Source organism: Microcaecilia unicolor, chromosome 4, assembly GCF_901765095.1.
Source record: "Microcaecilia unicolor chromosome 4, aMicUni1.1, whole genome shotgun sequence".
Taxonomy (NCBI): domain Eukaryota; kingdom Metazoa; phylum Chordata; class Amphibia; order Gymnophiona; family Siphonopidae; genus Microcaecilia; species Microcaecilia unicolor.
In genome coordinates this window covers 72286336-72311182 of record NC_044034.1, presented here as the reverse complement: position 1 = coordinate 72311182, position 24847 = coordinate 72286336, and the positions used below count along the sequence as shown (strand labels likewise).

The 24847-nt window shown below is 44.3% G+C and overlaps 1 protein-coding gene across 1 annotated transcript in view; it reads right to left on the bottom strand.

Moving 5' to 3' along the window:
• Positions 1-5647: 5647 nt before the first annotated feature.
• GTF3A (general transcription factor IIIA) overlaps positions 5648-24847 on the bottom strand; it is a 40830-nt gene continuing 21630 nt past the window's right edge. Inside the window, exons 7-9 of the mRNA XM_030200334.1 lie at positions 12059-12288; positions 9394-9447; positions 5648-6718 (exon numbers count right to left, since the gene is read on the bottom strand). Coding sequence (XP_030056194.1) covers positions 6566-6718; positions 9394-9447; positions 12059-12288 — 437 coding nt within the window. The 3' untranslated portion in view covers positions 5648-6565. The remainder of the gene's footprint in view (positions 6719-9393; positions 9448-12058; positions 12289-24847) is intronic.

Sequence of the window (24847 nt, the reverse complement as noted above, 5' to 3'; positions counted from 1 at the left end):
ATTGTTTATTTGAGAGATAATTTCATGCTGCTTATTTTACTCTTTTGGGATCCTGCCAGGTACTTGTGACCTGGCTTGGACTCTGCTGGAAAGAGGATACTGGGCTTGATGGACCTTTGGTCAGCCTCAGTATAGCGATGCTTATGTACTTAACCTCCAATCTTGTACCCTACTCCATTTACATTCTACCTACTGGCAGCAGCTGTGGCTTAGCATTACCCTCTGTCTTTCTCAGTTTTAATACTCCCTTCTTTTTCTCTCTTGGCCAGCCCATCATACCCCTTCCTTTGTATACAGTGCCATTTTTTTTTATCTCTACCTTCCTTCTCCAGCAGCATCACTCCCACTTCTCCTAAAGGTGAACCTTCTTGTCACTCTTTATGCACAAACTCAGCATCCTACATCTCCATCACTTCAGTTCTACTATTGAACATTTCCACCTCTGCAATAAACATCTTCAGAATGTCACTTTCAGCCTCCCTAGCAAGTGATTAAGGTCAAAGATTCTTGCCTGAGGCTACAACTTCTAAATTCAGTATTACGCTCTATAAGCAAATTTCCTACATTTTCTTGTAAGTAAACAGTTGAAATTCAGAAACAGGGTCATCTTGGGGAGTTTGAAGTGCAAGGTTTATACTGTCTGGACATTAGAACTAGCATATGCTTAAGAGAGACAATCACTCTGGAATGCCAAATGTTCATATACCAGCCTCACTTCATGTGTCAGGTGTTTAGGTTTGTGCAAAGCTGAGTGATAAATCATAGTTAAAGGGGCTAGATGTTGGGGTAAATATGTACATATGTATGCTTATCTAATGAGGCTGGGAGAGAACTAATGAAAGATAACAAAAAGTGACTTGGCTAAGCAATCATTTCCTAGAACTAGTCAATTTTCTATAAATGACAGCTAGGATATACCCTTAGCAGTGTGGACTGGCATAACTGGACAGACTTTTATTCCCATGGAATAACAAACTTACCACCTGTTGATTTTGAATAAAGGTGTAAGGCTTAGCCAGAAAGGTGATCTTTTCCATTCTATTTGGCATGTGGGTTTTCATGGCCCCCATCATCTGCTTTGGCTGGTTGCCTGGATGCATTCTTTTTAGTTCGGTAGGGGGTGGTGAAATGTATTCATAGCACAAAAAAAGTTGTTTTCTTAATACTATTCACAGCAAAATGTTGTATACTTTTTTTTCATCTTTTGTTTTAGAAGTGACTTCTACAGCATTCGGCTGACACATTATCCTTTTCCCTTCAGAACTCTTAATTAATACACAACTGAGCGCATGTCTCACCAGGGGTGCAGTAAGAAATTTGTAATTACTTGGTGCTACCCTACTAATCAAGTTTGATCCAAACAAAACAGTTTTTGAAAAGACACAGTCCTGTCCTAGCTAAATTTATGCCATTGAATTGCGACAATTGTACTATCTTTGTAGCATGAAGCAATTGTGCAGTGCCCAAATTATCTTCAAATCCTATGAATATAATATGCAAAAAAATGTCAATGATAAAATAAATAAAATAAAAATTTTGGTTTAACAAAGAGCTGCTACTGGTTTCCGAAGAGCTGAAAGCTGAAATGGATATATGGCTCTGCTGCAAGGTTTCTGCCAGCCCAACAGCAGAAAAGTTGAACTTGTGTGGTCTGGGAAGCTGGCCTGACACCATAAAAAGCTGAGCTGGCTTACAATCTAAATTTGCACCTGAAGCAATAGAGGGTCTGGGGGCTATTTCACTAAGGTGTGCCAAAAAGTGGCCTGTGCTGGTGTAGGCATGTGTTTTGGATGCACGGTCCATTTTTCAGCACACCTGGAAAAAAAGATCTTTTTATTGTGGCTGGACCCATGACAAAATTCAAAGCAGCATGTGTCCATTTTCAGCCTGAGACCTTACTACCACCCATTAACTTAGCAGTAAGGTCTCATGCGCTAACTGTGCAGTAAGCATCAACACATATAAACTGCTGATTACTGCCGGGTAAACGCCATGTGTTAAAAATTAAATTACCGCCCGGGGCACCCAGTAGCTGGGTGGTAGTTCCAATTTGACGTGTAGGTGCCTATGTGCCTTAGTAAAAGGGCCCTTAAGTGACTTACCCACATCACAAGGAACAGCAGTGGGATATGAACCAAGCAAGACTGGTGCTCTAACCACTAGGCCACTCCTTTCGTATAAAGCTTCCTTTGGAACCTGGACAGCTTTTGCAAAGGCTCAAGTCATTAATTTTAATGTTTGAATTTTTCAGTTTAAAAATAAAAATAAACCTAAAGCATGATTTCCCCATAAACAGACATGGAAAACCCCTTTAGTATATTCTGGACCTTCATACACTGATTTTTGTTTGTTTGTTTACTTCATAGTTCAGGTCCTCTAGTGTATTCTAATATAATCACTTACAATATAACTATAGATCAACAAAATGTATTAAGTTTATCAACTAAAATGTATTGATAATTTGTGTTTAGTTTTCAAAAACAGGAGCAATTCACTGAAAGGAAATACCGCATTCCCGTCTCCGAAAAGGCTTGTTTGCAGATTAACACCTTTCAAATATCTGAACGTCTGTATCATGTCACCCGTTTCTCCTTTCCTCCAAGGTATTATTTATTTATGTTACATTTGTACCCCGCAGTTTCCCACTCATAGCAAGTTCAATGCGTCTTACATAGCAGTAAGATTAAAAAAGTACAATGGAGAGAATACAGACTAAGCTTAACAGAGTAAAGGAGATGTGTACAGTTCTCTTAAGAGGTTAAAAGACAGAGCTACTTATGGCTCTGAGCACCAAATTAATATTTCATTCTGGACACAGAGGTCTAATCTGATTAACCCCTTTGAAAAATAACATACATGTTCAGGTCAGCAAGTCTCTCCTCGTACAGTTTGCAACGCAAATCCCATACCATTTTTGTAGCTTTTCTCTGCACCGCTTCCAGTCCTTTTACATCTTTAGCAAGAAACAGCCTCCAAAACTGAACACAATACTCCAAGTGGGGCCTCACCAACAACTTGTAGAGGGGCATCAACAACTCCTTTCTTCTGCTGGTTATACCCCTCTCTATGCAGCCTAGCATCCTTCTGGCCATTGCTGTTGCCTTGTTGCATTGTTTTCTCACCTTTAGATCCTCAGACACCAACACCCCAAAGTATCTCTCCTGAGCTGAGCTTACTAATCTCTCCCCTCCTATCAGGTATCTCTTTTTTGGGTTTCTGTATCCCAAGTGCATCACTCTACACTTCTTGGCATTACATTTTAACTGCTTTACAAATAGAAACCTTTATTTTTTTTCAACTTTTTTCAAATGCTTTTCAGTATCCTGGGACACTACTTGCAACAACATGTCATAGTCCATATAACCGGAGGAAAGGAGCACCTAAGTGGTTGAGGAAATATGTCGTTTTGAAGTTAGAAGAACTATTTTAAGAAAACACGAGCACATTTTCACATCTATCACTCACTCCGGTTATATGGACTATGACATGTTGTTGCAAGTAGTGTCCCAGGATACCGTCTCCAGATAAGTACATTGAAATCAATATAACTGATAGTTTGTATTGCAATACAAAAAGCTTTAATTTTCTGATCATGGAGGTAGGTAGGGACACAGTGCAGTGATGTATGAGTGATTACATATTATAGTCAATCATGCGGAGTGATTGTTAATATGCACAACTGAGCACTGTACTATATATTACTAAATTAATCATATTATAGATATTTATGATACTGAAAAGCATTTGAAAAAAGTTGAAAAAAATAATCAAAGGTTTCTATTTGTAAAGCAATTTTTGATTCTGTGAAACCAGGAGAGAACTAGATACCCCAAGTTACTTTGTACTGATTGTATTACATTTTAACTGCCAGACCCTCGACCATTCTTCTAACGTTCGGAGATCCCTTCTCGTTTCTATGGCGAGAAAAAAAACCATCTTCAAAAATGAGATCTTCTAAATGTAGTTTATTTATTTATTTGTTACATTCGTACAATGGAGAGAATACAGACTAAGCTTAACAGAGCAAAAGGAGATGTGTACAGTTCTCTTAAGAGGTTAAAAGACAGAGCTACTTATGGCTCTGAGCACCAAATTAATATTTCATTCTGGACACAGAGGTCTAATCTGATTAACCCCTTTGCAAAATAACGCACCAAATCAGAATGAATTGCTAAGGGGGACTTTTGTGAACACCCTTTAAATAATGCAAGAAACACCAATTGCACTTTTAAGAAACCCAGAGCAAAACTTTTCTGAAGACAACTGGGATCCTGCCAGGTACTTGTGACCTGTTTTGGCCACTGATGGAAAGAGGATTCCGGGCTTGATGGACCTTTGGTCAGCCTCAGTATAGCGATGCCTTTTGAGTAGTTGCATCTCAGATGGAAAGGGTACTTTGTAGAGGTAATAGCCACTCTTGCAGGCTAGAAAGAAATCCACTTTGTGCATAGTCCAGCATAGATTTGAGTCTTGGTGTCCAGAATGCATATGTTCCCATTTTCAGCTTCTACTAGTCATATTTTAGTCAGTCACAAAACCAAGAAAGAGCAGTGGTGGCCCAAGAAAAGAGGAGGAACCAAAGATGCATTAAAAAATTTTTTTAATTGAAGATGGACCCTACTTGGCCAGGTTTCAGCATCAGCCTTTCTAAGGGGTCAAATGAATCTTAATGTGGCCTCGGTATGACAAAAGTCCAAACACAATCACAATCTTCTTAGGGATAAGAGCAATCCTCTGGAGAACTCCATAATGAGTGGACTTGAACAAGTAGACATGAATCGCTTGATTGCTCTTTCCAAAAATACTAGGACTAGGGGGCGCAATGAAGCTACAATGTAGTAAATTTAAAACAAAATCGGAGAAAATATTTCTTCGCTCAACATGTAATTAAACTCTGGCATTCATTCCCAGAGAATGTAGTAAAAGCAGTTAACTTAGCACGGTTTAAAAAAAGGTTTGGATAGCTTCCTAAAAGAAAAGTCCATAAGTAATTATCAAATGGACTTGTGGAAAATCCACTGATCAGTTCTAGGATAAGCAGCACAAAATGTATTGTACTGTTTTGGGATCTTGCAAGGTGCTTGTAACCTGGATTGGCCATGAAACAGGATGCTGGACTTGATGAACCTTCGGTCTGTCCCAGTATGGCAATACTTATGTTCTTATGTAACTGCAGTCATTATTCAAAGCTTTGAATAACGGCTATATGCTACAGTGTTCGAGGATCAGGATTGCTCTTTTTGAACTTGCCAGCATAATAAAAAAATTTTAGCACATGCTTTGCATGCACAGATGTGAAAGTTACCACAGGATGCCTTAGCGCATTCTGCAGTAAGTCATTTTAGGCTGCAGTAAGCATGCCCTAACTCTTGCCACTGCTTAGTAAAAGGCCCCTAATGCCTGTAAATATTAACACACTAATGGCCTCATTTTAAAAAGAAAAAAAAGTCTCAAACATGGAATGAATTGGCATTTGGATGTTTTTCTAAAAAAAAAACAAAAAAAAAAACAAAAGATCAAATCACGATTTTTGAAACTTTTTCTCTGCATGCGTCAAAATCACAAAAGGCATGTTGGGAGCGGGATTTGGGCATTTCCAAAACTTGGACGTTCTATAATGGAACAAAGCAAACATCCAGGTCTAAAAGTTAAAACGTTTTGGTCTAGACCTGCTTCAATCACGACTAAGTCAGAAATAGGAGCCCTAAATGACCACAGAAGGTATTAAGGCATGAGGGGAGGCGAGGCATTGAGAGAGACCCACAGGGAAGAGAGCATTGAGAGAGAACCATGGGGGGGAGGGGTGGGGTGAAATGAGAGAGCGTTGGGCAGATGGACGAGCGAGCTAGCGAAGGAATCGAGAGAGAACGGGGGATGGGGAGGAAGGGAACTGAGAGAACCTCGGTCAGGTGAGTGAAGGAATTGAGAGAGAATCTCGGGCCCCTCCTTTAATTGTGCAATTAACTGCAAGATTAAAAGTTTTAATTGAAATGTAGCCCTAGTATTTACCACATAAAACTAATTAATATAACTGAAGAGTATGAGAAATTAATAAAAGCTATATTGGACTACTAAACTTAACAAAATTCATTTTATTTTCTTACATTAATATATCTTTTTTTTTTTTTTTTAAATAATGTGTTAGGACTGGCAATCAAAAAGCTGCCATCTACTGTATAGTATTCTTCAACAACCCACTTGTGGAACAAGATTACTCCATTAAGTAATAGTGTGTGTCTGTTGTGGTCACTATAAAATGTAAGGCTATAGGAGTAAACGAATTCTAACATTTTCAAAAATAAAGAACTGTGGAATCCATGCTTAAGTACAAGAACATAGTTGCTGGGCTTCAACTAGAGCAAGGGCTATCTAAAGATGCACAACAAAGAAAGAAAACTATAAACATTCTGCATTAATAACCTTTTAATAAAGGGAAAAAAAATTAACACTTCAATGAAGTACATTTTAAACAAAAGCTCAAAAATAGATTGACTGACATGAGGTAGAGTAATACTGACACTGTCAGTGTTTTGGCTGCAAAATTCATATTCTCTTGCAATTTAGTTCAGCAGAGGGTCAATGTTTCAACAGATGGTGGATCATCGCCTCCTCCAGGATGTCCGCTTTCCAATCTTGCAGTAATTTCTGATGTTGCTTTAGGAGGAATATATCCAGCGAGACGCGAGGCAAGGCTCCGTTTAGGACGTGGGCGCTTCACCTGTCAAGGGAGGGGGGGGGGGGGGGAATTTAAAAAGGTTTCTTCCTATGCCAATCATTCGCTCTCCTGCCCAAGATGCACACCTTTGAGTTGAAAACTTCTACAATATTGCTTTAATAATGCTTTCATTCTAATGCTAGAACCACAAATACACATTACATCTAGAGCTCATATTCTACCAGTACCTCAACGGTTCTAGGTGGATCACAGAGGGGTCTTTTTACTAAGGCGCACTGAAAAATGGCTTGCAGTAGTGTAGGTGTTGGTTTTGGGCGCGTGCCGGTCCATTTTTCAGCACGCGCCCAAAAAAAAGCCTTTTTTTTTTTTTTTTTTAAGTGTTTGCTGAAAATGGATGCGCGGCAAAAATCAAAATTGGCGAACGTCCATTTTGAGTCACAGACCTTACTGCCAGCCATTGACCTAGCGGTAAAGTCTCATGCAGTGACCTGCAGGCGTCCGATACACATGTCCAAAAATAAAATTTTTCAGATGTGCGTATTGGACGCATGCCAAAAATGAAATTACTGCAAGAGCCACGAGGTAGCCGGCCAGTAACTCCATTTTGGTGCATGTTGGGTGTGCGTAGATGGTCAAGCGGCTTAGTATTTAGTATAAGGACCCCAGAATCAAGAGACCAGATCATTACGTCCTAGATTTATAATAAGAAATTATGCTACTAATAAAATTTCAATCCAAATCCCACATAACATTTATGGAATAAAAATGTCAATCCTGTCCTAAACACTGGGCAATGTCTGCAAGATCTAATTACACATATGGTAAAGAATTCCAGACAGCCACATCTTGGTATGCAAAAGGAAGTGAAAACTGTTTCACAGATATCTTACTTGAAGCTGGAAAATGTAGCAAAAAGGTGTTACCGGTACTGTGTACAGCGTTATCTTGATGTAAAAGATACTAATTCAGTCATAGCACACCTGGCCTACAAGTTTTAAACAAACCTTGCCCATTCCCCAGTGATTTACACTTGAACAAAAAGCAGGACAACCCGTCTTTAGGTAAGTTTCCTATTTTGTCCTCCTTTTTACCTTGGTGCAACAACAGGAGTGCCAGGACGGAAAACAAAGGACAGAAAGGCAGTACGACAACCATTTTGGGGGGGGGGGGGGGGGGGGGGCCAAAAAAAAACCTAATTTTATTGGAGCACATCAAAGAAACTTGACACAGCTACTTCTGGGCAAACTTGGTTGCATCAGGGGATAAATCCTTTGACGTTTACAACTGTGTTTCACCGAAGGCTGCATAGATTCAGCAACTTTGCCGAGCAGGTAAACTGTGCCTTCTCATAAAACGAAGAATCAAACAAAAAAGTCTTGTCATCTGGCAGCACAGTTTGCTGAAATCTATGCAGCCTTCGGTGAAACAGTTAAGAACTTCAAAAGAATTTATCCTCTGATGCAAGCAGTTTGCTGAAATGTGGCCATGCTGGGTTTCTGATTTACTCCTATAAAGATTTTTGTGGTTGCCACAGGGCCTCTCCATCCTTTGAAATGCATCCTGGCACTCCTACTGTTACACCTTGATAGAATCTAGCCTCTGTTTTTGGTCTCCTTTTCAGCTTGTTCATCAAAGTAACAATTAGGCACAGATACTCAAAACGCTGGCTCTGTTCCGCATAGAGCTATAAAAATACCACTGGAACAGCACAGAACAACGCTCTAATGCTCAACACTAACGAGATGCAAATATAAGCGCACTCAGTGTTGAGTATTAGGGAGTTCGGTGGAAGAATTGTGCTTTGGTGCATGCGCAAGAGTTCCACAGTAAGCTCTGCTCCTGCGCACACCTGGTAAAACCTGAACATAAAGCACACACTGGTCTGTTTTCTGCAGCCTATAAGTGTTTTTGTTTATTTTTTTTTTTTTAAGCATGGTTGCTTATATTTAGATGCAGGAAACAGATGCCAGCGTGTGCTATCGTTGGGTCTGCTGTTTCTCACGACTACGCTTAAGGGCTTGCACAGGCTTCCTTCTGCTTCCAAAAGCAATCAAAGCCAGCAGATTTTGCAGACAGATTCATGAGAGAAGCATAAGAATCATGGGACATCCTCTCTTCCAACAGCCTAACTAGCCTGCGCTGATCTGGTGTTATTTCTTGCAGCGGTAAAGCAGTTTTGTTTCGGGTGCTCTTTTCTGAGCATCGGGGAGGAATACAAAATGATCTCATTTACATGAATTTGATTACATTAGCATACTACTTGTGTTGCTCGTCTGCATGCTCTCCAGGCTTCTGAACATTCGCGCGAGTAAATGCAGGTGCTATTATGGCGCTAATGGCCTCTAGCACCTGCGTTTACTTTTGAGCATCACAGCATTAGATAAAAACCAAAATCAGTTTCACTAAAGTGCAGGAGACATTCCAGAGAAAATTGACTGGAACTTGATATTTAGCTAATCTCCATCACGCAATAAAAAGCAAACTACAAATCGTAGACTAAAGGGTTACCATTGAAAGCTAATCAAAAAAAAATGTAAAGTTAGTATCATCTTATTTTCTTTTCTCAGTTTTATTTTAATTTATTACCAGCAAAAAATACCATGATGTTAGAAAAATGTCATCTTTCGGTTCAGCAGTTGCCCAGCATAAACAGTTGTCTCCCTACTACAAATGACTGCTGAACCACATGAAAGGAAAATGACTCTACTCATACATACTTTCAGTTTTCTCTTCTCAGGATCATGTGCCACAGAATGGCGATCAAGACTTTGCTGTAACAAAGAAAACAGCACAGGTTAAAAAATGCAGCTGAATTAGGCATCCACAATTTTTTCCACAGCAGCTAGTCCGTTTTTGAATTTCTAAAAGCAAAGCTAGAATTGTGGTGGTGAACCTCCCTTCTATTACCCTTGTAGATGTAAAACAAAATATAGAAATGTTATTTTTCATCTGGTTTCTTTTCGAGTGGTGAACTAGAAGTGCTCATCAGAGCTACTTTAATATATTCGAAAACACTCTTGTTTGTTTTTGCTTATTTATTTTCAAATGGTCAAATTATAAATGTGTTATGCTTTGGTGTAATTGGCCCTTTATCTATTTGTTAAAATTGAAATGTTGGAGTATCTCAGTGAAAATTCATTTTAAAACAATGGGAAACCAGATGAAATATGGAAAACTTGCAGTTAAATCTATGCGTTGCATGTTGTACTCACTATTCTTTCTGGATGAGATATTAATATTAACACATAAATATTACTATATATAGTACTGAAGCATGCATAGAATATAAGAAACAGAGGGGTCCTTTTACTAAGGTGCAATGAAAGATGGGCTACGCTAGTGTAGGCGTGTGTTTTAGGCGCACGCAGATCTATTTTTCAGCGCGCCTGAAAAAAATGCCTTTTTTAAATTTTTGCCGAAAATAGATGTGTGACAAAATAAAAATGGGCATGTGTCCATTTTGGGTCTGAGACCTTACCGCCAGCCATTGACTTAGCGGTAAGGTCTCTCGTGTTAACTGTGCAGTAATTGCCTACGAGTGTCAAGTTGGAGTTACCACCCAATTTTTGCCATGCACCACAAAACAAATTTTGGTGTGCATCGTGGACACGCGTAAAAAAAATGAAATTACCGCCCGGGCCACGTGGTAGCCGGGCGGTAACTCCAAATTGACATGCGTTTGGAGCGAGTAGGTGCCCAATGTGGCTTAGTAAAAGGGCCCCAGAGTAATTAGGTGAGGCGGTCAGGAACATTAAGTTCAGTAACCAGCAAATATCAGTTCCCAATTTACGAATTATGGGAAAATTCTTCCTAGTGGGATGGAGACAGCAAAGATAGGGGGTGTCACGGATTTGATATACCACCTTTCTGTGGTACAACCAATGCAGTTTACATATTTATATCCATCTCTGAGGTAAGGCATTCTTATTTTCTATTACTCGGTCTTTCAAAGTCCAAATCACCCCCCCCCCCCCCCCCAGGCCATCATTCCAGAGAAGTCCTTCTCTGGACTTCACAAAAAATCTGGTGCAATTAGTTGAGCTCCGAACTCATTGCTACAGGATGTGGTAAGAGCAGTTAGTGTACCTGGGTTTAATAAAAGATTTGGAGAAAAGTCCATAAGGAAGTCATGGGGGAAGCCACTACTTCTCTGGGATTGGTAATATTGAGTCTTGCAGCTCTGGGATTCTGCCAGGTACTTGTGACCAGGATTTTGTTGGAAACAGGATACTAGATGGATCACTGGTCTGACTCAGCATGGCTATTCTTATTGTACAATATTTCAAAAGTAAGCATGCAAGAATTAATACAAGTTAAAATTCTAGTCATTTGTTTTTACCTTTTTTTTTTTTCATTTTAAAAGCAATTCCTATATATTCCCTTGAGAGCAGTCTTGTTTTGACCCATAATTACCCAATACAGAATGGTATCTAAATGGTTCATCCAATGTGAAAGTTATCTCAAGACAGTGCTCCGAGGCAGACATTGGAAGAAATTCAGCAAATAACATGATCTAGGGTTTTGTGGTCTTTTTGGACCAGTATATGTCTTACTTCACTATGGCTTTCAGAATCTCAAGTATTTTCTTTAGGAGTCTATGCAGTAGTTACCAGATGTTTATATTTTAGAACCAAAAGGCACTTATATGGCAGCTTGACCTCTAGCGGCAACACCAAGAGCCCACCACTTGGGGGTCACAGATGCCATTTTGCATCCGTTCTAATGAGCCACTAGAGATGGCTTTGGGTAGGCATTGGAAGGGGTGTTCCTATTTTTGCAGCTCTGGCCCATTTTAAGATAGTGCCAGGAACCTTGGCCACTAATTAAGTCTGATGCTCCCAGGCATAGATAAAATAAATAAATAAAACACTGAGCTGGTATTACAAGACAAACATGTGCTATTCCCTTCACACACATTAGAAACTACCCCCCCCCCCCCCCCCCCCCATACTATTGGGACAAATGATTTAAAACTTTGGAACATACTGCTGATAGCACATGTGTATGAAGGTCCTTTTAAGTAACCGATTTGGAGACATATTATACATGACTTTTTTATGAAGCTAATAGGAAAAGATTTTTGGACAATTATGCTAGACTTTTGGCCACCACCCAAGCGCTAAGTATTGGACTAATTAAACAGAAAAGAAACCAAAACATGTGTCTCCCTCTCCTTGCACAGATAAGTGACAATATTAAGACCAAAAAAAAAAAAAAAGGGTTACAGCCCCAAATGTAAAAAGGCATTCATATATATTTGTTTCTGTGCACAGGTCAAAAGCTCATGTGTTAAAATTTCTTTTTAGGTTATTTGTAAGGGACACAGGGCATTACAAATACTACAGAAAGCCAAAAGGGATACAAATTCAAAAAGCTGCATACTTTCATAGCAAATGATTTTCCACACCCAGAAACTTCACAAATATAGGGTCGCATCTCCTCATGAAAGGACATGATGTGGTTCTGAACATTGAACACAGTGGAGTACGCTCTCTCACAGCCTTCTCTCGGACACCGATACAATTCTCTGTCTGTGGCATGAATTTTCTGATGCTCCTTAAGATAGTCTTTGCGCTTAAATTTCTTACTGCATACCTGACAGATTACCTCCTCTGGAGGATGGGAGAAGGAGAGAAAAATAAAATCAGATCAAAAATAATTTAGTACAGCTGAAAATGTTATTAACTAGCTCTTATTCTTGTAAGGCTAAAAGCAATATATTCAAAAACTTTTAGATCCATTAAAGCTTTCATTTTCTTCTAAGCTAAAGAGATTTAAAAAATGGTATGACAAAATTGACAAAAAAAAGGTGTCCTTTAAGAATCCCTTTGAACACGAAATCCAATTTTTTATGCAACTTTTTGCATTCAAAGAATAAATCTTATGACTGAAATGGAAACAGAAATAGATAAGGAAAAGAAATGATCATTCCATTAATAAAATAGACTGGAAATTAACCCTTAATAGACCTCATTCAGGCTGGGCCAAGACACAAGAAAAATAATAAAAAATTAACGTTAACTAATATACTAAAGAGATGTCAGGATTAGCACTCACAGCATTTCCATCAAGCAAGATAATCCAAGGTTATATTTCCCCTCGTCCTCCTTAGCAATTACAAATTCTTACAACTTTTTGGGAATCAAAGAAAACATGGGCTGCACATACTGCAGCAGGACATGTTTATCCACTCCTACTCTAGTTGAGATAATATTTAAAAATCTCTCTGACCTCATGTACACCTTCCTTTAAAATTAGTCACCTTATTCTCTTACCTATCTATATGTTTCATCTTTGCTGATACCCTACACTGTCAATTAAAATGTTCTATTACGTATTGTGTTGACATTGTAAGAAGTATACTATGCCATACTGCATTATTACTGTACACTGCTTTGAATGAATTCCTTCAAAAAGGCGGTCAATAAATCCAAATAAATAAACAGCAGCATTTAAGGCCTCTCTCACTAAACCACGCTAGTGATTCCTATGCCACACCAGGAATCACTAGTGCAGTTTAGTAAAAGAGGCCTTAAGTAACACCATACAACAACAGGAAGCAAAAGAGCCTCCCAAAATCTAGGCCGCAAAGCCAAGAAATCTCTTCTTTTCTGAGTGTCTTTAGGTAAATTAGGGAAAACTTGTATAGCTGAACCAAAACAAGGTAAAATTATGTATCATACCTGATAATTTTCTTTCCATTAATCATAGCTGATCAATCCATAGACTGGTGGGTTGTGTCCATCTACCAGCAGGTGGAGATAGAGAGCAAACTTTTGCCTCCCTATATGTGGTCATGTGCTGCCGGAAACTCCTCAGTATGTCGATATCAAAGCTCCATCCGCAGGACTCAGCACTCAGAGAATTACACCCACAAAAGGACACTCTGCCCAGCTCACCACCGCCGAAACGGGGGAGGGGAATTAACCCAGCTCATCCCCACACAAGTGGGGGAGGGGAATCCGTCCAGCTCATCCCCGCGGAGCGGGGGAGGGACACCACACCCGCCGATGCGGGGGGATCTGGCTTATCCTGCAACCGCAACCGCGGGAGGAGCTGACTGACCCTAACACCGCCGAAGCGGGAGGGGTACAAAGCTGCCCTACAGCCGCACGAAGCGGGAGGGAGTGCCGGCAGAATTTAAATCTCAATCCAGCCCCGTAAAACGGAGGGGAGAGGAATGCAGCAGCTCACTGTAACACAAACTCGTCTCAACTCTTGAAGAATCCAAGTGAAAAAACTTGAACACGAAGTCTTTCTGAAGTAACTGAAGACTAAACTTGAACCTGAAATGCAACCAGAATAAAAACAGTACAGATATCTGGGAGGGGCTATGGATTGATCAGCTATGATTAATGGAAAGAAAATTATCAGGTATGATACATAATTTTACCTTCCATATCATCATGCTGATCAATCCATAGACTGGTGGGATGTACCGAAGCAGTACTCACCCAGGGCGGGACATTGAAATCCCTGACCTCAACACTGAAGCTCCAAACCGGGCCTCCGCCCGTGCAGCCACAGTCAAGCGGTAATGCTTGGAGAATGTATGAGCCGAAGCCCAAGTTGCCGCCTTGCATATCTCTTCCAAGGAGACGGACCAAGCCTCTGCCATCGAGGCCGCCTGAGCTCTAGTGGAGTGAGCCTTCAGCTGGATAGGCGGCACCTTCCCCGCGGCCACATAAGCCGCTGCAATGGCTTCCTTGACCCATCTTGCCACTGTAGGCTTAGCAGCCTGCAGACCCTTACGAGGACCTGCAAACAGGACAAACAGATGATCCGATTTCCGGAACTCATTGGTCACTTCCAAGTATCTGATGATGACTCGTCTCACATCCAGATATTTAAGAGCAGAGTACTCCTCTGGGTAGTCCTCCCTACGAAAGGAAGGGAGACAGAGCTGCTGATTCACATGGAAGCGAGAAACAATCTTGGGCAGGAAGGAAGGCACTGTGCGAACAGTCACTCCTGCCTCAGTGAACTGCAGAAAGGGCTCTCGACATGAGAGCGCCTGGAGCTCGGAAACTCTTCTGGCTGAAGTGATAGCCATCAAAAAGACTGCTTTCAACGTCAGGTCTTTCAGAGATGCCCTCGACAAGGGTTCAAAAGGCGGCTTCTGCAATGCTCTTAGCACCAGGTTGAGATTCCACGCAGGCACCACTGAGTGCAGAGGAGGGCGCAGGTGATTAACTCCCTTGAGAAAGCGCACCACATCTGGCTGCGAAGCCAGGGAAGCACCCTTCAGGCAGCCCCTGAAGCAAGCCAGAGCCGCTACCTGGACTTTAAGGGAACTGAGCGACAGGCCTTTCTCCAGACCTTCTTGCAGGAACGCCAACACTGAAGAAATTGGAGCAGTGAAGGGAGAAAGTGAGCCTGCTTCACACCACGCTGCAAATATACGCCAAACCCTGGCGTAAGCAGTAGAAGTAGAGCGCTTCCTTGCTCTCAGCATAGTGGTGATGACCTTGTCTGAGAAGCCCTTCTTTCTCAGACGCTGCCGCTCAATAGCCAGGCCGTAAGACCAAAGGGGGAGAGATCCTCCATCACCACGGGACCCTGATGTAACAGGCCCTGCTCCACTGGCAGCCGCAGAGGATCGTCGACTGAGAGCCTGATCAAGTCCGCATACCAGGGACGTCTGGGCCAATCCGGACCCACTAGGATTACCCTGCCGGGATGCTTTGCCACCCGGTCTAGCACCCTGCCCAACATGGGCCAGGGCGGGAACACATAGAGAAGCTCTTGAGTCGGCCACTGTTGGAGAAGAGCATCTACTCCCAGGGATCGAGGGTCCCGTCCTCTGCTGAAAAAGCGCGGCACTTGGCAATTGGCCGATGACGCCATCAGATCTAGGCTCGGCTGGCCCCAGCGCTTCGTGATGTCCAAGAACGCCTGAGCAGATAGCTGCCACTCTCCGGGCTCCAAGGTATGGCGACTGAGAAAGTCCGCCTTGACATTCATGACTCCGGCAATGTGGGCCGCTGACAGCTGCTCCAGGTTCGCTTCTGCCCACTGGCATAGATTCATAGCCTCCTTGGCTAGAGGGGCGCTCTTGGTACCTCCCTGGCGGTTGACATAGGCCACAGCCGTGGCATTGTCCGACAGGACCCGTACCGGCTTCAACACCAGTACCGGGATGAACTCCAAAAGCGCCAACCGAATGGCTCTGAGTTCCAGGAGGTTGATAGACCACTTTGCCTCTGCAGGAGACCAGAGCCCCTGCGCTGTCCTTCCCAAGCAGTGGGCTCCCCAGCCCGACAAAGAGGCGTCCGTCGTGACGACAATCCACTCCGGGGTCACCAGAGGCATTCCCGCAGACAACTTGTCTGTCTGCATCCACCAGCTCAGCGCCTTGCGCACTGCTGGGTCCAAGGGAAGGTGCACAGCATAATCCTCCGACATCGGAGTCCAGCGCTGCAGCAGAGATTGTTGTAGTGGTCTCATATGAGCCCTGGCCCAGGGCACTACTTCCATCGTGGCCGTCATAGAGCCCAACAGCTGCACATAGTCCCAAGCCCGAAGAGAAGAGGCTACTAGGAACTGGTCCACCTGAGCCTGAAGCTTGACAATCCGATTGTCTGGCAGGAACACTCTGCCCACTTGGGTGTCGAATCGAACTCCCAGATACTCCAGGGACTGAGTCGGGCGCAGCTGGCTTTTCTCCCAGTTGATGATCCATCCCAGGGAGCTCAAAAGAGCAACTACCCGGTCCACAGCTTTGCCGCACTCTGCATAAGAGGGGGCTCGGATCAACCAGTCGTCCAGATAAGGATGGACTTGTACTCCTTCCTTTCGCAGGAAGGCCGCGATGACCACCATTACTTTGGAAAAGGTCCGCGGAGCAGTAGCCAACCCGAAAGGGAGGGCTCTGAACTGGAAGTGTCGGCCCAGGACTGCAAAACGCAGAAAGCGTTGATGAGGAGGCCAGATGGGAATATGCAAGTACGCTTCCTTGATGTCCAAGGATGCCAGGTACTCCCCTGCCTTCACTGCCGCTATAACAGAGCGGAGAGTCTCCATGCGAAAGTGCCGCACTTTCAAGGCCCGATTGACCCCTTTGAGGTCGAGGATAGGCCGGACAGAACCTCCTTTCTTTGGTACCACAAAGTAAATGGAGTAACGCCCCTTGCCAAGCTGACTTTCTGGCACCGGAACGACCGCACCCAGGCGGATCATGTTGTCCAAGGTCTGCTGCACTGCCACAGCTTTGACCGGAGACTTGCAGGGAGAGAGTACAAACCCGTCTCTTAAGGGTCGGCAGAACTCTAGCTTGTAGCCGTCTCTGATGACTTCCAGCACCCAAGCGTCTGAAGTTATTGTGGTCCACTCGCCCAGAAACGAGGACAGCCGTCCTCCAATCTGCACTGGGGCGTGGACCAAGGCCCCGTCATTGGGTACGAGACCCTGGGGGAGGACCGGAGGGAGCACCTCCGGGACGGCGGTCTCTGCGAAAGGAATGCTGCTTGGGGGAGAAATTCCTCTTAAAAGGAAGAGGGGGCAGAGGAACCCGACCTGCCCGGGCGGTACCGACGGGCTTCCTGAAACCGTCCTCTGGAGGTACCGGGACGAGGACTAGCCCGAGCCCTGACCTCTGGTAACTTCTTGCCCTTAGACGTGCCGAGATCGGTCACGATTTTGTCCAGCTCGACCCCAAAGAGCAGCTTGCCTTTAAAAGGCAATCTAGCCAGGCGGGATTTAGAGGCGTGGTCAGCAGGCCAATGTGTTTCAGCCAAAGCCACCGCCGCGCAGAGATTGTCTGAGCCATGCCTTTAGCTGAGGCCCTCAAGACATCATACAGCAAGTCTGCCAAATAGGCTAAGCCCGATTCCAGGGCCGGCCAATCAGCCCTCAAGGAATGATCCGAGGGGGAAGCCTGCTGCACCATAGTCAGGCACGCCCTGGCCACATAGGAGCCGCAAACTGAGGCCTGCAAACTTAAAGCAGCCGCCTCAAAGGACGACCTTAAGGCCGCCTCCAATCTTCTGTCTTGGGCGTCCTTTAGGGCCGTGCCACCTTCCACCGGCAACGCCGTTTTCTTAGTCACCGCAGTGATTAAAGAATCCACGGTAGGCCACAGATAGGCCTCACGTTCACTTTCAGTCAAAGGATAGAGGCGGGACATAGCCCTAGCCACTTTAAGGCTCGCTTCAGGGACATCCCATTGAGCCGAAATTAAGGTGTGCATGGCATCATGTACGTGGAAGGTTCTAGGCGGGCGCTTCGTCCCCAGCATAATGGCAGAGCCAACAGGGGCTGAGGGAGAGACGTCCTCCGGAGAGGAAATCTTCAAAGTGTCCATGGCCTGTATCAACAGGTTGGGCAAATCCTCTGAGCTAAAAAGCCGCGCTGCAGAGGGGTCATCCGCTCCATCCGAGCGGGGATCCGTCTCCTCCAAGGAATCCGCAAAGGGCCATTGGGAGAACTCAGATACGCTGCCCTCATCTACATCGGAGGAGACAAAGTCCTCCAAGGCCTGGGAATCAACCCGAAGGCGTTTACCTCTGGGAACCTCAACCTCTTTACCAGACGAGGGAGCAGGGGCAGCGTTTTGCATAAGGAAGGCCTGATGCAGCAGCAAAACAAACTTGGGGGAGAAACCCCCCAGACTGTGCACTTCCGCAGCCTGGGCTACAGCCCTAGACGCACCCTCAACCGGCGCTCGCAAGAGCGGGGGAGAGACATGCTGCGCATCCAAAATGGCGTCCGGCGCGACACTCCGCGAAGGAGCCGCACGGGAAGAACGGCGCTTAACTTTAGCCGCTTTTGTGCCGTCGCCCAAATTAAGGGCGTTCATGGCATTAATGTCTCCAACCTCAAGGGCGGCCCAAGAAGAAGCCGTCCGAGCCGCGTGGCCGGCCAAGATGGCGGAGGCGAGGAGCGGGGGATGGGCGTTTATGGCGGGAAAAACCGCCACGCCGGAGGAAGGACCGGGACATTCATCGGTCACGAAACTGTCACCCAACAAGGGCGAATCAGGCTTTAAGACCCCCGCATCCCCTCTAGAAGCGCTCAAGCGATCCGGGGAGCGACTCTTTGCGCCCTCGCCTTCCGACGCCATATGCCACGAGGAGAAGAATCGGGGAACCCCCTGCCCACTATAAAAAGGTAAAAATTACCTGCTTGCCGCTCCGAGCTGTAACGACCTGGTGTCCCAGTGAGTAGCTGCAATAAACGTTTAAATAAACGTCGAAATAAACGCCTTTAAGGACGTTCAAAAATTTTTTTTTTTTTTTTTTTTTAACGGAGCCAGCGGGAGGGGGGAGAAAAGGAGGGACCTGGCACCACCAGGTTTGCACTTGCTCAAAAGAGCCCTCAACCCCAGGCACTCAACAAAACCTAAGAATTAGGCTTGGAGGCCTAGCCAGAGCTGCTGCTGTGTGTGACCACCACCTGCTGAGATAGAGAACATACTGAGGAGTTTCCGGCAGCACATGACCACATATAGGGAGGCAAAAGTTTGCTCTCTATCTCCACCTGCTGGTAGATGGACACAACCCACCAGTCTATGGATTGATCAGCATGATGATATGGAAGCTTTGCTTTCATCGTTGTTCCGTCTAAGCCACATTGAACCTACCAAAAGGTGGGAAAATGTGGGATACAAATGCAATAAATAAATAAATATGGTGAAAATAATTAAAAAAATATATTATTTCCATCCGTTTCTAGGGCAAAAGTCACCAGATGTGTAGTTCATTCAGTTATAACTTCCAACAAGCTTTCCAAAAACTCAGGGGGGTCCTTTACTAAGCCAGGTAGCATTTTTAGCTGGTGGTAAAAGCTGAGATGCCCATTATATTCCTATCAGCAACTCAGTGTTTACTACCAGTTGATTTCTACCACAGCATAGTAAAAGGACCCTTCAGTGAGATTTAAGTCAGACTGAGGTTTATCAGTGGAGCTCTCTGTAAGATACCACAAGATACCAGAGAAATATTGGGCCCTGAACTATGGGCGGAAAGCCTTTAGCCGAAACCCCCAATATCTCATGAAAAGATCCAAATTATTTCTAATACCACAACTCACAAATAGAGCTAAAGAAGTGAAAAATAAAAAATTTTCCCCATATTTATGATCAAGAAAAAGTGTGGTGGTGCAAAGAACCTTACAGCTATAGGCAGAAGCCAGTACAGCAGGCAATCACAATCCTTCCCTATGTATATTTATGGATAAGATGCCAAGTTTCCACCCCCCCCCCCCCCCCCACCCTAGAGGGTCTTTTACTAAGGTGCACTAGCATTTTCAGATCACATTAAACATCATCTGGTGCTAAAGAGACAATCATTATATTCCTATGGGTATTTTAGCATTTAGCACCAGCTGATTTTTAGCAGGAGCTAAAAATGCTAGTGCACCTTGGTAAGCAACCCCCTTAGGAAGCTCATCAGAATTAAAAAATTTGGTTTAGCTGGTTTCAGCCATTTAGAAACTGAAAGGGAGTGGTAGGAAAGCACACATAAGAAGCCTCTGCTCCTTGAAAAACTGGCTTAAACAAGACCCATATATACCACACACACTTCAGAGAAGCTTCCAAGACAAAACAAAAACTCAAGTCAGGATTCCGAGGTGTCTGTCTCTGTCCCCTGGGTCAGAGCAGATACGGTGGTACCTTGTGGCTTGGCTGACTTCATCCTTCGAACAGAAAGGCTACAACCCCAAAATGATCTCCAAGAATATTGCCTCCTCCCTCAAAACACCCAGCGAAAATCTGCTACAGTACAAGGAAAAGAAAGCCACAGACAGAATCCCCCCTTTATAGTGACATACAACCCAGAGCTGGAAAAATTAAGAAAAATCATAAGAGATCTACAGCCTTTACTCCAGGAAGATGAATTACTGAGAGAAATATTCCCAACCCCACCAGTGCTGGCCTTCCGACAGCCAACCAACTTAAAACACAAGCTAATTAGAAGCTCCCAACCCAGACTCAAAAAGAAGAGAATGGGATACATCCTTGCAATATATCCAGCTGTAAACTATGCCAAAACATTTCACAGGACCCCACGGTAATTCACAAAGGAAAAATAGTGAACATTAAGGAATCCTTCACATGCTCATCTTCCAATGTGGTATATATCATTCAGAGTAAAAAATGCAATGAAGGGTGCTACATTGGAGAAGCAAATCAGATGCTAAAGAAGAGATTTAAATTTACATAGACACCATATGAAAAATGCTAGTACCAACCAGGATGTCACCTCTGTGGGGCAGCACTTTACAAAACTAGAACACTGTACCAGTGATTTTATGGTAAGAATCCTAAAAGGAAACTTTAAAACAATACAGGAACGTAAGACCTTTGAAGTCAGAATGATTAAATATTTTGACACCCACCAGAAGATCTGGGTTTTCTAACCCATTATAAAATTGTACTGCTTTGTCACCCTCTTATCTCCATGCATATCGCCCTGTCCCTCATCCACCAGGCTCTCCTTGGCCCTTATGATCAAAAGCAAACTCTGGCGCTAGAGGCTGTTAACGCCATACTAGCGCCGGAGTTTGCAGCCGACCCATGATCAGAGCCCTCGAGCGCCTGAAACAACGCACTCGAGAGCTCTTACAGCAAGTAGCATGCAAATGCATGCTAAACAGGGCTCTTAGCGCAATTAGCTTGCAAATACATGCTAATCAGCGCTTAACGCATTCATCCCCTATGATCAGCGTCCAGCGCGCCAAAGATTGGGTCGCTGGCCGCAGCAAAATCAACGCCAGCTCCGAGCTGGCGTTAGACTTTGCGGATCATTGGGGAAGAATGGTGAGCCCTGTCCAGCATGCAGTTGCATGCTGGCAGGCCCCCATTCCCCCCCAAAAGCGAACGCGAACAGGGGGCTGGAGGTCCGGTGGGTCTCCAGCCCCCCTCCCCCAAACCCCCAGAAAATGTTGTTGCTGTCACTGGCTAAACGCTCTCCCACCCAGCGATGGGGGGGGGGGGGGGGGGCTGGAGGTCCGGTGGACCTCCAGCCCACCCCAACTCCTGCCCCCAACGTTCTTTCAATCCCTGGTGGTCCGTGGTGGGTAACAACCCCCCTCCCTTTCGTTGGAGGAGGGACGCAGCATGCCTGCCTCCCTCCTCTTCCAGTCGACGCCGCTTCAAAATGGCGGCGCCCAGCCCCGCCCACTACATCCTGGGATGCGCTGGGCAGGGCTACAGACCATGTAAGGGAGCGATTCCCTTACATGGTCTGTAGCCCCCACCCAGCGCATCCCAGGATGCAATGGGCGGGGCTGGGCGCCGCCATTTTGAAGCGGCGTTGACTGGAAGAGGGAGGGAGGCCGGGAGGGGGGTTGTCACCCACCACAGACCATCAGGGATTGAAAGAACGCTGGGGGGCAGGAGTTGGGGTGTGCTGGAGGTCCACCGGACCTGCAGCACCCACCCCCCGTCACTGGGTGGCAGGGTGGGAGAGGGTTTGGTTTGGCCGGTGGCCACATTTTGTGGGGGTTTGGGGGCGGGGCTGGAGACCCTCCGGATCTCCAGCCCTCCTTGAACATGGAAGGGGTGGAATCGCCGGGGGGGGGGGGGGGGGGGGGGGGGGAACCGGAGGTCCACCAGACCTCCAGCCCCCCCCCCCCCCCCCGGTCGCTGGATGGGAGGGTGGGAGAGCGTTTGGCCGGTGACGGCCACGACATTTTCTGGGGGTTTGGGGTGGGGCTGGAGACCCACCGGACCTCCAGCCCCGTTGTTCGGGCCTCGGCAGGCTGTTTTGACAGGTTTGGGCTTTTGACAGCCCAGACCTGTCAAACAAGTGCGGGAGGATTGTGCTGAGCGCATGCTCGGGCGCAATTCTCCCGCACTTCAACATGATAATCAAAGATAATAGCGCTGCTTAGATTTGCATGCATTATCTTTGATCATCGATGCAGAAAAGCCCTGCGCTGTCCCGGCACTATTTTTAGGGCGCTGTTTGGAACAGTGCGGGGCTTTTGATCATCTGGGCCCTTGTCTCTCACTTGACCCACCCTCATCTTGTTAGACTGTCACTGAAATACTTTGATGTTTCACTTATATATACTGTCATCTACCAACATTTGCTTATTTCCGATCTGACAAAGGGCTTCCTTCGAAAGCTAATCAAAATATATATTAAGTTATGTCCAATAAAAAAGGTATCTTATTTTCTTTTCCATGTTTTATTTTATTTCTACTGATTACGTTTAAAAGTGGACTAACACGGCTACCACATCTCTCTACTCGAAAACTATAAAAACCTGGTTATTAAATAAAGTGAAAATCAATGTCTTTTTGTTAACCAATTTGCCATCCTGACAATGCAAATCAATAAGCATTATAAATCCATTAATACCCCTTCGACTTGATAGCATAGCATGAGAGGTAAGGCTATAAATATGATCAATACCACATTAATTTTTCATGCTGAAAGGTAGATTTCAAACATAAGGTTCACAAGCACACAGCTCCTTAAAAACTGTTTAAAAAAAAAAAAAAAAGGACATCTTATTTTTCGCAATTTCTATTTAGTAGATGTAATAGTGGAAGGAGAAAATGTTTTGGGTTTTTTTTTCCTTAAATAATTTGGCCCCAGGGAAGATTCTGGGTAGTACAGACCAGTGAGCCCGATAGAAAAGGAAACAGCATGGATTTAGCAAAATCAACTTGTCTTAAGTTAATAGGCTTCTTTGAAGGTACAAATAAAGCATGTACATAAATAAGTCAGTCAATACAGTGAATCTTTCAGAAAGCAGTTCATTCCTCACAGGACAGAAGGCAAATCTGTTTATATAAATTGGTTAAAAGACAGCAAACAAGCATACAACAAAATACCCAGTTTTCCCAACAGACAGGATAAGTAACAGAGTGCCCCAAGGATCTCTATTAATGAACAAGCTAAACACCACTCTCAGTAATCTGGAAAAGTAGTGAAACCTGTGGTCGAACCAAAGTTATTCAAAGACATTAAAACAAGAACAGTCCACATTTTAGTATTTTAAATTTCATCTCTCATCATAGATGACCAGTTCCTAGACTTGCAAGGTTGGCCAAGTGATAAACACAGGGAAAAAGAATCCCATTGTTAGATTATATACAAGAAGATATGACCCGGGAAAACAAACTTGAATCAGTTTCTGCAACACATTGAAACCCTCAATGTAACATTTGTTTCAAAAACAATTGAAAATAACAACTAGGAATACAATAACATCATTACCAATCTATGGTGCAACCGTGTCTGAAGTATTGTTCACAGTTCTGATTGCAGCATCTCAACAAGAACATAAGAACAGCCATACTGGGTCAGACCAATGGTCCATCTAGCCCAGTATCCTGTTTCCAACAGTGGCCAATTCATGTCACAAGTACCTGGCAGAAACCCAAAGAGTAGTAACATTCCATGCTACCAATCCCAGGGCAAGCAGTTTCTTCTCCATGCCCGTCCCAAAAGCAGATTATGACGTTTCCTTCAGGAACTTGTCCAAACCTTTCTTAAACCCAGATACACTAACCACTGTTACCATATCCTCCAGCAATGAGTTCCAGAGCTTAACTATTAGTCGAGTGAAAAATGTTTCCTCCTATTTGTTTTAAAAGTATTTCCATGTAACTTCACTGAGTGTTCTCTAGTCTCTGTACTTTTTGAAAGAGTAAATAAAAAGGTTGTTAGGCTGTATAGAGAGAGGTGTGACCAGCAGAAGAAAGGGGGGTGTTGATGCCCCTGTATAAGTCGTTGGTGAGGCCCCACCTGGAATACTATGTTCAGTTTTGGAGGCCGTATCTTGCTAAGGATGTAAAAAAGAATTGAAGCAGTGCAAAGAAAAGCTACGAGAATGGTATGGGATTTGCGATACAAGACGTATGAGGAGAGACTTGCGTATACCCTGCAGGAAAGGAGAAACAGGGGTGATATGATACAGATGTTCAAATATTTGAAAGGTATTAATCCGCAAACGAACCTTTTCCGGAGATACGAAGGCGGTAGAACGAGAGGACATGAAATGAGATTGAAGGGGGGCACACTCAAGAAAAATGTCAGGAAGTATTTTTTCACGGAGAGAGTAGTGGATACTTGCAATGCCCTCCCGCGGGAGGTGGTGGAGATGAAAACGGTAACGGAATTCAAACATGCGTGGGATAAACATAAAGGAATCCTGTTCAGAAGGAATGGATCCTCGAGCTTAGCCGAGATTGGGTGGCAGAGCTGGTAGTGGGAG